General features: G+C 45.7%; 1 protein-coding gene across 6 annotated transcripts in view; it reads left to right on the top strand.

Annotated features, from left to right (window-relative positions):
* Window positions 1–15212, top strand: part of zswim8 (zinc finger, SWIM-type containing 8) — a 331437-nt gene that overhangs the window by 187354 nt on the left and 128871 nt on the right. For 5 of the 6 annotated variants that reach the window (XM_086044798.1, XM_086044797.1, XM_086044800.1 and 2 more), the window contains one exon: window positions 1027–1158. The exons of the other annotated variant lie outside the window; for it this stretch is intronic. In XM_086044798.1, coding sequence (XP_085900924.1) covers window positions 1027–1158 — 132 coding nt within the window. The remainder of the gene's footprint in view (window positions 1–1026; window positions 1159–15212) is intronic. 6 annotated transcript variants of the gene reach the window in all.

The following is a 15212-nucleotide window of genomic DNA, read 5'->3' as shown; positions in this document are numbered from 1 at the left end:
TCACCTTGATTACAAAAGCTGCTGGAACTTGATCCACATGATAATTTCATCTTAATTTCGATTCATCATATTTGATGACAGTCGAGGCCTGAAGACATTTACGAGCTTACTTTTACTGTACTGGTACCGCCATCTACTAATTAAAGGATTAAAAAAAAAAAAAAAAATCTGCCAGTGGTTAACCAGATACATGTCATATTTGCTCAGAAGAGTGTTTTAACCTTCATAATTTGGTGAATGTTTGCAAAAACCTGTTACCATGGCAACACTCTTTCCGCCAAGAAAACAACAGTACTTTTGAGGGTCTAAACTTGCTGGAAAACTCCTGCTTAAACTTTGCTTAAACATCAGGCCAGGCAAAATCATCAATGTTTTTTTAGGTTATTGTGCGATTGAAAAAAAAAGAAAGTCTCAACAAGCCCCCCAAACAACATTTTAGTGAAGCAGCCTTAATGTACGTGTCACCAAGATCTAGCAAAACTTGGAGGTACATGTAACAGCCCAAGACCAACAAAAGTTTTCTGAAGCTCTACATTAAATTGAAAAGCCATTTTGAATGTTCTTTCACATTTGACCTCATGTTTGGCCTTCGTATAGGTCATATTTGATCAAAATTGCTTTTAATCTGATGTACTTCATTTTCCAAAAATTCCAATTCCAATGTGCGAGCATCCCAACATGTCAGCATCCCAACATGTCGGCACCCCAACGTTGCCAGGGCTGCGGGGCCCCATTATAGCTGCTTGCAGCTGTAATTGATTATGAAACACTAACACAGGGAAAGCCTGGGAGAGACCCGGGGCCACTTAATTGTTGAAAGTGTCCAGAAAACCCCCACCCTCCCACACACACAAACAGTCATGCGTGGATGTAAATGTATTCAGTGCGCCCCTCTGATCCTCTCCTCCCAGTCGATGTAAATGTATTAGGTTTATATTCATGCGTCAATAATTACTTTTATGTCATGGTACCACTGGATATTTCATTCCGCAAATAGTATGACTTAAAATACTGTTGTTTGAATAGGTGCTGTTTTCATGTGCTGAGGCGCTTCATGCTCATGGATACAGTCAAGAAGCATGTCGACTGGCTGTAGATTTAGCCAATGAGCTCCTGGCGAACCCTCCAGACCTAAAAGTGGAAGAGCCACAGACAAAGGTAAGTTCAGTAAGTTTCGCATCAACTTAAAATATTTTCATTTTGTCATTCTATTGGTTTGTCTCAACTTTGTTATATTGCAAAAAAAAAAAAAAAACCATGGCAAGGCACAGCGAAACCATATGAGGAAAGAGTACCCGAGTACCCGGTATACTTGTATAATTATTTTATTAAAGTTAGAGATGTTCATGATCATGCCACCAGGGAAAGATCCTTAAATCTAGTCCCTGTCAGATTTAAAAGACACATGGGTCAAAATACGTTTAGGTATACAGAATGTCTGGCTAGGAATGGTCTGCCTTTACTCGTGAAGAGCAAGACTTCCCTTCTCGCCTTTCAAACTGCCCTCAAGAGATGGTTAAAAGGAAAGGAGTCAGGGAAGAAGTTGACAGCATATTAATTAGATAAACTTTATTTTGGCTAGAATTTGATGTTATCATTTTGTTTTATTTTATCTATTGAATCTGTATATTGTTACGATTCATAGTAGCATAGTCAATGTTGTGATTGTTTGTTGAATTTAATTGTTCATGCTATTTTTCCGTGTGGTGGCAAATCCACACATTCCTTCCATAGTCATCATGCGCATACATATGTGGACAGGCAGGCATATGGCCATCCACACGTACACACCGCATTGGAGATAAGCCTACGGCTTTATTGTGGTTTTATCCCTTTGGCAGCAGGTGTACCGATATATATTTTATACATACTTTGTTGTCAGTAAATATTTCAATTAATCAATCAATCAAAAAGGGGGGCTCATCCATGCTGAGAGGACTGACAGCCCACGGCCACAGGAGCGCCACCATCACAGAGACCCCTGGCCCAGATTAACCAGGTAGACCCTACACATAGTGCAGAAGCCCCCGATCACCCGGGCCTAAGTATTCCCCAAGAGGACGATCCGAGAAGGCCAGGCACACATCACAGCGCGGAGGACCCCTGTAAGAATAATGATGTATATAATGATTTATGGGTTAAATTTTTCATAATTAGGCTTGTTAGCTTTATTAACTTTGTAGGTTTAGCTTTATATTATATTAAAACAGGGGGGAATGTAAGAATAATAATGTATATCATTATCATTGTATGCTCTTTAGAAATACCATATCTGGGGATGATATCCCCGCAAAGTGCTTTTGCCACCGTAAACGCATCTGGATGTATGGCAGAGAATGGTTCTATCCAAGTTGAAAAGGCATCTGTGATGACCAAACAATATTTCTCCCATCCTCTTGGTTCAATTCAAAGAAAATCATGAGTAATTTGAAATGGATTTCGTGGTAATGTGGTATGTGGCTTCAAGTGACCTTGTGAATTGTGTCTTGCACATGTCAAGCATGCCCTACAGAAATTATTGGAATAAGAAGGCGTCCAATATGGACTTATCAAGCTCATTCAACATAGCAGCCGATATGTATAGATTTCTAGGTAAAATAGGACCGCTGTTTGGTCATACATAGATGTCATTTAATATGCCCTTGTGTAAATTTGTATGTACTTTACCGCTAACACACACGTTGGTCCTGTAGCAGCGTCTCTAGTTGTCTTAACTGCAAATACGTTCCCACGGGACACACTCTGTGCCTGATGTGTGCGTTGCACACTTGCAGACGGCTAGAGTGTGTGTGCCAGTTGTATTGCATGTAAAAGCTTTGATAAGAGCTCTGCATGCATAATTGGCTTGCCCGTTGATGTTATCATACCTATATTCTTCCAATACCATGCAAAGGTTATTGTTATTGTGGCAAACACGAAAACTGGAATCATTTCTGCCAACTCCTGCACTGTAAAAAAACAAAGAGTTCAGTTTATAAAAAATATGGAAACTCGTTGCCTTAAAAATTATAAGTAAACTTAACTTGAAGTCTTTACGTTTAAACAAGCTATTAATATTGAGTGCACAGTACCACCACCAAATTAATTATTTAAATTTAAATGTATTATTTCGAGTTTATAGCTAAATGGTTAAAATGGCTAACACTTGTATAGCACATATCTACCTTTGGTAATCAAAGTGTTTCTAAGTCAACTATGAACATTTGGTGGTAATGTAAATGTATTATTTAGCCGTGTGCGAAATCTAACAGGAAGTCACCCATTTTGAATTTACTCTGGAATTGTGGCAACTTTTTGGGATTTTCATAGCGGTCATATTTTAACGAACTCCTCCTAGAGCATTTATCCGATTGTCTTCAAACTTTTCATGCTTCATCTACAGATGTTTAAGATGAAAACTTATTGAAATCTTTTTATTTCATTGTATGATGTTGTCGTTGCGATGCGCTGTATATCATCTAAGTGACAGCCCATGCTTGAAGGGTCTAATAAACCTTGGAGAAAACTCAGGAAATTTTGCACACACATCAGACCTTGCATCAAAGTAATTATTTTGGAGATTTCATGTGCTATTTTCCAAAAATAGCTCTATGGCGCCACCTAAAAAAATTTAACCAACCGTTCCTGGTTGATTTCTGAAGACATTTCCGATCGTATTTTTCATTGTAGTGGTACTGCCACCAATTGGCTAAAGGAAGTACATGTTTTATTCTTTGATGTTTTTCTCCTCGCAGGTTAACCAGGTCAACCTCAGAATTTCTCAAAAGACTTTGTAGATCTTCCTGATGTTAAAATACGATATATGTGATTTTTCATTAAAAGCTATCGCCAGCGGCAACGGACAGTTTGCAAATAAAACTACGCTGTTTTTTACGGTCTAAACATGCACGAAATCTCACGGTACTTTGCACACACATCAGGCCTGGTGAAATCATCTTTTATTTTTGTTTTGCTTTGCAATTGTTTTAAAAATGGCTCGCTATCGCCCCCTAGATTTGTTTTTTAAATTACCCCCGGTTGTACGTTTCACCTATATCTACGAAAATTTGGTGGTATATGTAACAGGTCAAGACCTACAAAAATGTCTCCTGGAGTTATGTGCCCAAACAAACAGGAAGTCCGCCATTTTGAATTTACTACACAATTTGGCATCATATTGACTTTAAAAGCAGCTGTTATGTGATCTACATGATAATATCTTGTCAAAATTTCACACATTTGATGATAGTTTACACCTTTACACATCTCCGGCAGGTTAGCCAGATCTATCTCAAATTTGCTTGGGAGTGTCCGGCCCTTCAAGTTGTAAAAATATGATGATGGTGATTTTTCACAAAAAGCTGTTGCCATGGTAATGCCCAATTTGCCAATAAAACAATGCTTATTTTGAGAATGTAAACATGCATGAAAATTCATGAAACTTTGCACACATATAAGGCCTGGTAAATTCATCAATATTTAAATATTCAATTGTGCAATCTTTAAAAGATCGCTCACTACCGCCCCCTTGAAAGTTTTAAAAAAACGGCCCCGGTTGTAGGTTTCATCTACAGCTGTGAAAATTTGGTAGCATATGTAACAGAAAGAGACCGACATAAAAGTCTCTTAGTGCCATGTGCTAACCCTAAGAGGACGTCCGCCATTTTGAATTTACTTTAAAGTTTGGCGTCACCTTGACTATAAAAGCTGCTATAACTTGATCTACATGATAATTTTGATTACTCAATTCCGATGTGCGTGCATCCCAATGTTGCCAGGGCTGCGAGGGCACTGTATAGCTGCTTGCAGCTCTAGTTGTTTATAATTTGTTTTTATAGGATATGTTCATTTTTTGGTCATACATACAGTATTTTCGCGACTAAAAGGCGCACTGTATTAAAAGGCGTAGTCTTAGTTACGGGTGCTATTTCTGTATTTAACACATACATAAGGTGCACCTTATTATTGGGGGTAGGCATGGTAAAGCATACAATAGCTTAAAACACACAGTAGCATGCATGCATGTTAAAACATATGCTAGCAAGCATGCTGAGTATGTTTTTAAAAAGTCAGCAGGAGCAAAACTGAGTTAGGTTGTTTTTTATTGAAACATTTAACAATGTATTCACGTAATTGTCAGTGATTAACTTTCATCCACAAATCCATCAAAGTCATCATCTTCGGTATCCGAAACGAACAGCTGGGAAAGCTCTCCATTACACACGCCAGGTTCGCTTTTATCATTGTCCGAGTCAGTCTCGTTGCCGTGCGGCTCCTCAGAAACGATGCCGGCTTTTGCGAAAGCTTTCACAACAATGCAAGCAGACATTTTAGCCCAAGCATTCACAATCCATTCACAAATTTTGGTGTAACTTGCCCGGCGCTGCCTCCCAGTCTTTGTGAAGCTGTGTTCGCTGTCCATCATACATCGCTCCCACGCCGCTTGCAACTTAACTTTGAGTGCCCTATTTACACCGATGTCCACTGGTTGGAGTTCCTGTGTTAAGCCTCCGGGAATAATGGCAAGCTTGGAGTTAATTTGCTTCACTTGGTTTTTCACAGCAGCTGTGAGATGGGAGCGCATGGAGTCACAGATTAACAGCAACGGTGATGTGTGGAAAAAAACATCCGGTCTCTTTGTGTACACCTCAGTCAGCCACTCTCTCATTTTCTCCTCGTCCATCCAGCCCTTTTGATTGGCCTTGATGATGACTGCGGCTGGAAACCTTTCTTTAGGCAGCGTCTTCCGCTTAAAAATCACCATAGGTGGCAGTTTCTGTCCATTACCATGGCAACCAAGCACAACAGTAAAAGCCGACTTTTCGTGCCCGTTGTGCGTATCGCTAGCGTGCCGGTCCCCTTCTACTCCACAGTGTGGTTCAACGGGATGTTGAAAGTGACCGGCATCTCGTCCATGTTGGTGATTTGGTTGGCCTGGATGCGTTTGTCTGCAATCTTTTTACTACAGTAGGAGCGGAAGATGGGCAGCTTTTCCTTGTAATCCGTTGGAAGTTCCTGCACCGCGGTGGTCCTTGCCCGGAGGGTTCGATGGCGCCGTTTCATAAAACGAAAGCACCAAGACGGACCTCCTTGAAAATGTTCAATTTTCATTTCTTCTGCAAGGGTTTTTGCTCTCAGACCAATGGTAGAGACGCTTCTCCCGGCTGTTCTTTGATCATGAATCCGATTTGCGCGCAGCTGATAGCTTGAAGTTTCAAATGTGCTTCGTAGGCGTGTCTCTTCGTGGGTGCCATTTTCAATGTTCGCTCAACGAAGAAGAGGGAGCAAGCATTGCCGCGGAGAGTGACGTCACAGGGGAAGAAGAAGAAAAGTCGAGTCAAAAAAATTTAAAAAGTTCAACCAAGGAAAATCGATCGCAACGGCCACGAGGTTCTGCGGCTCAGCACGCGTCGTGGTTCAGACCAGGGGGGACTACCCATTTCAGGCACCCGGACACTGGTCGTGCGGGCGCGTCGGCTTTTTGACGGACGCAGGCTGTGATTCCCATTTTGAGGGAAGGGGCGCACCTTTGGATGCGGCCGCGCTGTGCTGGCTAGCTGGTGGCGCTAGAACCGTGAACGGGCCAACAGAAATTTGAAGGTCCCCATGTGTGCCGTAGTTGGTCGACGGGCGACTCAAAAAGTAACAAAAAAAAAAAAGAAGAAAATGTTCTGACGCCTGTCCTGGCTGCCGCCATCTTTTCCGACATGCCCAAATATGGGCATCATACTTCCGCCTCATTCAAGGCATGTACAGACATGTTTTTGGCTGGCGCCATCTGTTCCGGCATGCCCAAATATGGGCATGGATGAGATCACATTTCCGCCTCGTTGAAGGCATGTACAGACATGTTTTTAGGCTGCCGCCATCTTTTCCGACATGCCCAAATATGGGCATGGATGAGATCATACTTCCGCCTCATTCAAGACATGTACAGACATGTCCTGGCTTCCGCCATCTTTTCCGGTATGACCATATATGGGCATGAATGAGATCATACTTCCGCCTGTAACATGAAACTCATTGTATAGCCTGGGGTAGATGTCCAGGCTTGTTCAGACATGTTTTAGACCCTCCCCTCATCTATGGGGCGCTACCATACACTTGGGTCTGAACAGAAAGTAAAACAGATCTTCATGAAGGCATCATGATTGAGGGCACGTGTATTTCTATTCATAAAGGCTGTAGATCAAACGCTCATCAAAAATCAAGGATTTATTTGGAAAGAAGACAACACCGCCCACTGAATCATTGACTCAAACCTGGTCTTTGTCCGCCCCTGCCGCTGGAATATGGAGTTACACATTTGCCTATGAAACAGCAGAGTTACACCTGTCAAGTCAAGTCAAGTCAAATTTATTTGTACACCTGTACACCATTGTGCATGCTTGGTTATGTTTTTTAATGACTGAGAATAGCAACCCTTATTGTTCTAATACAGCTTGTTAGGCCATCTTTCATACAATCATCAGGTTAGTGTACAATTAAGGCAACATAATTGTGAAAAGTCTAAGCGCAGGCGTCAGAAAAAATAAGGCCTCTTCACGTACCATGACACAAAAATGTAGCCCCCACCTTTGCTAGGATGCTGTCTCTGTGTGTTAGGAGCAAAAGCAGTCAGACCATCTTGTGTGCGAGTGGGAGTGTGTGTGTGTATGTGGGGGGGGTGTATGTGTGCGTGTGTGCGTGCGTGTATGAATGTAGTGTATGTAGATGTGGGTGCGTTTATGTGTATGTGTTTGTGTATAGGTGATGCGTAGACCTTAACCTGCTTCACAACCATCCATCCATCCATTATCGATACCGCTTATCCTCACAAGGGTCGCGGGGCGTGCTGGAGCCTATCCCAGCTCTCTTCAGGCAGTAGGCCGGGGACACCCTGAATTGGTTGCCAGCCAATCGCAGGGCACACAGAGACAAACATCCGCACTCACAATCACACCCAGGGGCAATTTAGAGAGTCCAATCAACTTACCATGCAGTAACTTCCGGCGCCGCGCGAGTGGCAGCCCGCTACAGCAGCTCCGGCTCACCGGTGAGCCTTTTCGTGTGTTTTTGTTCCTCACTGTTACTCTACCTCATACCTTTTTCTCATAGTTGATAGTCGTAAACTTGCGTAGCAATGGACACCCAAACTGCGGCATTCTTGCTGGTGGCTATTTTTTGCGCGATCGTGTCCGGCGACTTGGCTCGGAGCCGTGCCCCCATTGTTTACAGCCGGAATTAGCTGTTAGCACTCCGTGTTAACCCTGCACCGGCTCCCGGGGCGAGACCCGATATCCCCCGTGAGCTAAGGAGGAAGAGACGGGGATCTCGTAAGGGGGTTAAATGCCGGGAAAGGAGGAGACAATACCATCCCGTCCTCCCGTCTGTTATCATGGGGAATGTTAGATCGCTCCCCAACAAGATGGACGAGCTAGCGGCGCTTACCCGGCATGAGAGGGACTTCCGGAAGGCTAGCCTGATGCTATTCACGGAGTCGTGGCTAACAGCGCTAACGCCGAACGCGGTCATAGAATTGGACGGCTTCCAAATCATACGCGCGGACAGGACGGTGGAGAGTGAAAAGAGGAAAGGAGGAGGGCTGGCTGTGTTTGTGAACGATAGATGGTGTAATCCTGGGCACATCACGATTAAGGAGCAGCTTTGCAGCAGGGATATTGAGCTGCTAGCTGTTGGCATGAGGCCATTCTACATCCCGCGAGAGTTTAGTCATGTGATCGCGGTGACCGGCTACGTCCCCCCCGCTGCCAGCGGCGACACAGCCTGTGATGTCTTGACTGCAGCAGTGAGCAGACTACAAACACAGCACCCAAATGCCTTGATACTCATCTCTGGTGATTTCAATCATGCCTCCCCTTCCTCCTGTCACTGACTATATAAATTTCTGCGTGGAGAACACCATACCCACCAGGACAGTAAGGTGTTTCTCCAACAACAAACCCTGGACCACACCAGACATAAAAGCACTCCTGAAGGAGAAGAGGAGGGCTTTTGCGTCAGGCAACATAGAGGAGCGGAAGACCATGCAGCGTGAGCTGAGGAGGAGGATCAGAGAGGGGAAAAGGTACTACAGTAAGAGGATGGAGGAGCAGCTGCTGCAGAATAATGCCAGGGGAGTCTGGAGGGGCCTGAAGACCATCTCAGGCCTAGGACAACCCAAGACCCGGACTGGGGGGACCTGCAGTGGGCAAATGAGCTGAATCTCTTTTTCAATAGGTTCGATCAGATGCCTGCCCCCACTCAGTCTCTCCTGCTGCAGCCTCCACCTACTCCTCCTGCTGGGTGTGTCACCCCCTCCCCCCTTTTCTCCACAGTCTCCAGCTCCCAACTACACCAGGCAGCCACCGCTCCCTCCTGCCCAGCCTTGGCCTTCACAACATCTCAGGTGAAGAACCAGCTGAAGAAGATGAAGGCGAGGAAGGCAGCGGGTCCAGATGGCATCAGCCCCCAGCTCCTCAAATCCTGCACAGACCAGCTGTGTGGAATTGTCCAGCACATGTTCAACTTGAGCCTGAAGCTGGGCAGGGTCCCCCAGCTATGGAAAACATCCTGCCTGGTCCCGGTACTAAAGACCCTCCACCCGAAGGAGCTCAACAGCTTCAGACCATTGGCGCTGACGTCCCACCTGATGAAGACCCTGGAGGGACTGGTCCTTGCCCACCTGCACCCCCTGGTGAGCTCCTCAATGGACCCACTCCAGTTCGCATACAAGCCTGGCATCAGTGTGGATGATGCCATCATCTACCTCCTCCACACTTCACTCTCCCACCTGGAGAAGGCGGGGAGCACTGTGAGGATCATGTTCTTTGATTTCTCCAGTGCTTTCAACACCATCCAGCCCACCCTGTTGGGAGACGAGCTGGAGCGGGCGGGGGTGGCCCACCACCTCACCACATGGATCCAGGACTACCTCACAAACCGGCCACAGTATGTGAGGACACAGGACTGTGTGTCTGACGTGCTCCTCTGTAGCACGGGGGCCCCACAGGGAACTGTCTTGGCTCCCTTCCTGTTCACCCTCTACACCTCGGACTTCAACTACAACACCCCTACCTGTCACCTGCAGAAGTTCTCTGACGACTCTGCGATTGTCAGCCTCGTCACAGGCGGAGATGATTGGGAGTACAGAGAACTTACTCAGGGTTTTGTGGACTGGTGCCAGCAGAACCGCCTCCTGATCAATGCGGGGAAATCCAAAGAAATGGTGGTGGATTTCGGTTGGCGCCATCACTCTTCACCTGCACCAGTGAATATCTGGGAAACAGATGTTGAGAGAGTCTCAACTGACAAGTGCCTGGGTGTTCATCTGAACAATAAACTGGACTGGAGCGACAACACAGACGCCCTCTAGAGGAAGAGTCAGAGCAGACTCTTCCTACCCAGGAGACTGAGGTCTTTTGGGGTTCAGGGGACACTCCTCAGGAACTTTTATGACTCGGTGGTTGCATTGGTCATCTTCCAGGGAGTGGTCACCTGGGCAGGTGGCGTCTCGGCCCGGGACAAGACGCGGCCAGACAAACTGGTCAGGAGGGGCGGCTCTGTCCTGGGCTGCTCCCTGGACTCTGTGGACTCGATGGGGGACAGGAGGATGTTGGCCAAGCTGTCATCAATGCTGGACAACCCGGACCACCCCCACCAGCGCACCCTAACAGCACTCCACAGCTCCTTCAGTGACAGACTGTTACACCCTCGCTGTGCAAAGGAGAGATTCCGCCATTCCTTCTTGCCTGCTGCTGTCAGACTCTTTAACAAGAACATTGTGTAGTCTCTACAAACTGGCGGACATTAGTGCAATTGTGCAGTCCTGCACCTGAGCTCATATCGTGCAATACCCAACATTCCCCACTACTGTGATACCGTGCAATACTCAACATTCTTCACTACTGTTAGTCTAGTTTTATTTTTATCCAATGCTGTTCCTTACATTTCACTACAGCACTGCAGCGCTGTCACTTACTTAGAGTATTTTTCCTCTGTACTATGTACAGGCTAAAATGAGTGTTCCTCATACTTTTTATGTAGATGTATGTTGGTGTGTATATACATCTGTATATACACATGTTACTGCGTATATTTACATAGGTTTGATCCTGAATGTTTGCCGTCAATGTTACACATTAATGACTACATTTTGCCGCCGTCCCTGTGTGACCTATATCTTTGCTGCTGTAACACTGAAAATTTCCCCACTGTGGGATCAATAAAGGCCTTCTTATCTTATGCATGTTTGTTGGAATGTGGGAGGAAACCGGAGTACCCGGAAAAAACCCACACAGGCACGGGGAGAACATGCAAACTCCACACAAGTATTACTTGAGTACATCCAGAAGTGTTAAATTCACATTGTCCTGTAAAAACGTGGTCAGCGGTCATCCTTGGTTCCACCGTGAGGTTTACGTCAGCCATATTCACTGCCGTTTCTTCACAATCATTATTGTCTTGGTTGCCGATTATCTGTATCAGAGGTTTGCAGGTGGTGGGCGTTCGTCCCGACCTTTTAACCTCAGGACCACTCTCCATTGGCTGACCCCCTTGGGGTCCCAATGGTGCCCATACCGTTTCTATGCGTCTGGATGTCTGTCGGGTTACTGGCATTGTGGATGTTGTTGTTTTTTTTTCTCGAGCTACAGGTTGTTATGGGTTGATTTGGAGATCTGCTGTCTTATACCTACCGAAAGGGGTTGTGGATGACACGCCTCCTCGCCATAGATGTGGTTTTCTCGTTAGAGAGAGAGAAAGAGAGAGAGAGCATGTGAGAGATGAACGGGGCGTGGTTAATTGAAGGACATTGATGTACCCACCGTATGAATTCGTATGCGTCTCGAAGTGGAAAAGTTCAGAAATAACCCGATATGACAGAACTGTGGCCCCTTTCACTGAAACAATATATTGTGTAGGTTTTACTTCCTGCTCTGATAAATTAGATGAACTCTCATAACGATTTTTAAAATATCAGGATTCTGTATTCAAACATTTGTGCTGGTAAAAGTATGCGTTTGTCTGCTTAAAATTGTGAAAGCATGTAAAACCTGAGACTCACAGTTCTACACTCTCAAACGTAACTCTAAAAATACTTGCTTTAATACATCAATGCATGTTAAACATGTGAATCATTGAGCTAAGCATGTTCAAATAATAACATTGATAATGACATTCACTTCATTCAAAACTTATTTTATGGATTGACTTCACATAATGTTGATCATGACATTCACTTCATTTAGTCTGCATACTCACATTGTATTGTTGGTTAGCTTAAAAACAACATTCAAGTTGACATGACTTCATAAACTTAGCTTGATACCTTCATTTTTCTCAACATGTGGTTGCACGCATTTTGATACACAAAGCCTCTCAAGAAATCGCCGGTAAGCCACCGTTTATCTACATTCCTCTGATTGACTCCCCATGCCTTGCTCACATGTGCTCACAAAAACGCGCACACAAACGCACTCATACACATGCATATACAACTACGTTCACATGCACACAGCCACACAATCACACACCCACACGCCCACACACACACACACACGCACACGCATCCCCTCAAGGCATCCCCTCAAGGGAGGGCTGCATACACACACACACACACACACACACACACACACCCACACACACACACACACTCCCACACGCACACAAGATGGTCTGACTGCTTTTGCTCCTAACACACAGAGATAGCATCCTAGCAAAGGTGGGGGCTACATTTTTGTGTCGTGGTATGTGAAGAGGCCTTCTTTTTTCTGAGGCCTGTGCCTAGACTTTTCACAAATTATGTTGCCTTAATTGTACACTAACCTGATGATTGTATGAAAGATGCCCTAATAAGCTGTATTAGAACAATGAGGGTTGTTATTCTGAGTCATTAAAAAAACATAACCAAGCATGCACAATGGTGTACAGGTGTACAAATAAATTTGACTTGACGGGTGTAGTTCTGCTGTTTCATAGGCAAATGTGTAACCCCATATTCCAGCGGCAGGGGCGGACAAAAACCAGGTTTGAGTCAATGATTCAGTGGGCGGGTGTTGTCTTCTTCCCAAATAAATCCTTGATCTTTGATGAGCGTTTGATCAACAGCCTTTATGAATAGAAATATACGTCGCCTCAATCATGATGCCTTCATGAAGATCTGTTTTACTTTCTGTTTAGACCCAAGTGAATGGTAGCGCCCCATAGATGAGGGGAGGATCTAAAAACATGTCTGAACAAGCCTGGACATCTACCCCAGGCTATACAATGAGTTTCATGTTACAGGCGGAAGTATGATCTCATTCATGCCCATATTTGGTCATACCGGAAAAGATGGCGGAAGCCAGGACATGTCTGTACATGTCTTGAATGAGGCGGAAGTATGATCTCATCCATGCCCATATTTGGGCATGTCGGAAAAGATGGCGGCAGCCTAAAAACATGTCTGTACATGCCTTCAACGAGGCGGAAATGTGATCTCATCCATGCCCATATTTGGGCATGCCGGAACAGATGGCGCCAGCCAAAAACATGTCTGTACATGCCTTGAATGAGGCGGAAGCCAGGACAGGCCTGGACTTGCCCGGGGTGTCATCACAGTTCAAAACATGCCCGGGAACGAGGCGGAAGCATAATGTCCATATTTTAGTCATACCGGAAGGGGGCGTAATCATAAATGATGTGTTAAAGTTTGTGGGGACTAGGAAGTGCCAAAATGGCCGACCGGAAACGACGCATGGCAACGTAAAATGGCCGACCGGAAACGAAGCATGGCAACGTAAAATGGCCAACCGGATGTGAGGTATCGGGGCGAGGTTAGGGGTAAAATTGTGTTTCCGGACTACAAAGGGATGTGGTTAGATGAGGTCTTGGGCATGTTTAGGGGAGGGGCCATACTTCAGGACTACAACATGACGTCATCTAAGCGCACGGTTAGGGGTGGGGCTTATAGACTCCAAAATGACATCTTCAAAGGGGTGTGGCTAGAGGTGGGCTCTACTTCTACTTACAAAATGACGTCATCAAAGGGGCAGGATTTAAACCGAATATGGCATCATAAAAGGGGCGTGGTTAATGCGAGACTTCCTGTGTGACGTCACACCTGTCAAAAGTTTGACGAAAGTGGAATTGTATACTTTTAGCCCTTATCAGGGAGCTCAGTACCCCGTATTCCTGAAGCACCCCCACAGAACTCCCAGAGGTACACAGTCGGACGCCTTCTCCAAGTCCACAAAACACATGTAGACTGTCCCATGCAATGTTGTAGAGGCGTGTCAACCATAACAGCCCCTCAACATCCAGAGCCTTTATGAACTCTGGGTGGATCTCATCCACCCCTGGCGCTTTGACACCAAGGAGCTTTTTGACTACCTTAGTGACTTCAACCCCAGAGATAGAAGAGCCCACCTCAGAGTCTCCAGGCTCTGCTTCCTCGGTGGAAGGTGTGTCAGTGGAATTGAGGAGGTTTTCGAAGTATTCTCCCCAGCGACCACCGCCCTATTCAGGGGTGCTGGAGAGGAGGGTCCATCGGGAAGTTGAATCTCGGATTCAGGAGGAGGAATGTGGTTTTCGTCCCGGCCGTGGAACAGTGGACCAGCTCTACACCCTTAGCAGGGTCCTCGAGGGTGCATGGGAGTTTGCCCAACCAGTCTACATGTGTTTTGTGGACTTGAAGAAGGCGTTCGACCGTGTCCCTCAGGCAGTTCTGTGAGGGGGGGGTGCTTCGGTAGTACGGGGTACCGAGCCCCCTGATCAGGGCGGTTCGGTTCCTGTACCACCGATGTCAGAGTTTGGTCCGCATTGCCGGCAGTAAGTCAGATTTGTTTCCAGTGAGCGTTGGACTCCGCTAAGGCTGCCTTTTGTCACCGATTCTGTTCATAACTTTTATGGGCAGAGGCCTCAGTAATGCATCTCTGCTTTTTGCAGATGATATGGTACTGTTGGCTTCTTCAAGCTGCTAACTCCAACTCTCACTGGAGCGGCCCTCAGCAGAGTGTGAAGCGGTTGGAATGTAAATCAGCACCTCCAAATCGGAGACCATGATCCTCAGTCGGAAAAATTTGGTTTGCCCTCTCCAGGTCGGGGATTAGATTCTGCCCCAAGTGGAGGAATTCATGTATCTTGGGATCTTGGCTAGAAAGGGAGATCGACAGGCAGATCGGCGCAGCATCTGCTGTAATGCGGACTCTGTATCGGTCTGTCATGGTGAAGGAGGAGCTGAGCCAAAAGGCGAAACTCTCGATATATCGATTTAC

The sequence above is a fragment of the Filicampus tigris genome, chromosome 11 (assembly GCF_054856515.1).
Source record: "Filicampus tigris isolate MCC_2025a chromosome 11, RoL_Ftig_1.0, whole genome shotgun sequence".
NCBI classification, from domain to species: domain Eukaryota; kingdom Metazoa; phylum Chordata; class Actinopteri; order Syngnathiformes; family Syngnathidae; genus Filicampus; species Filicampus tigris.
The sequence above is the reverse complement of the archived record's forward strand: the minus strand, read 5'-3'. Positions and strand labels throughout refer to the sequence as shown.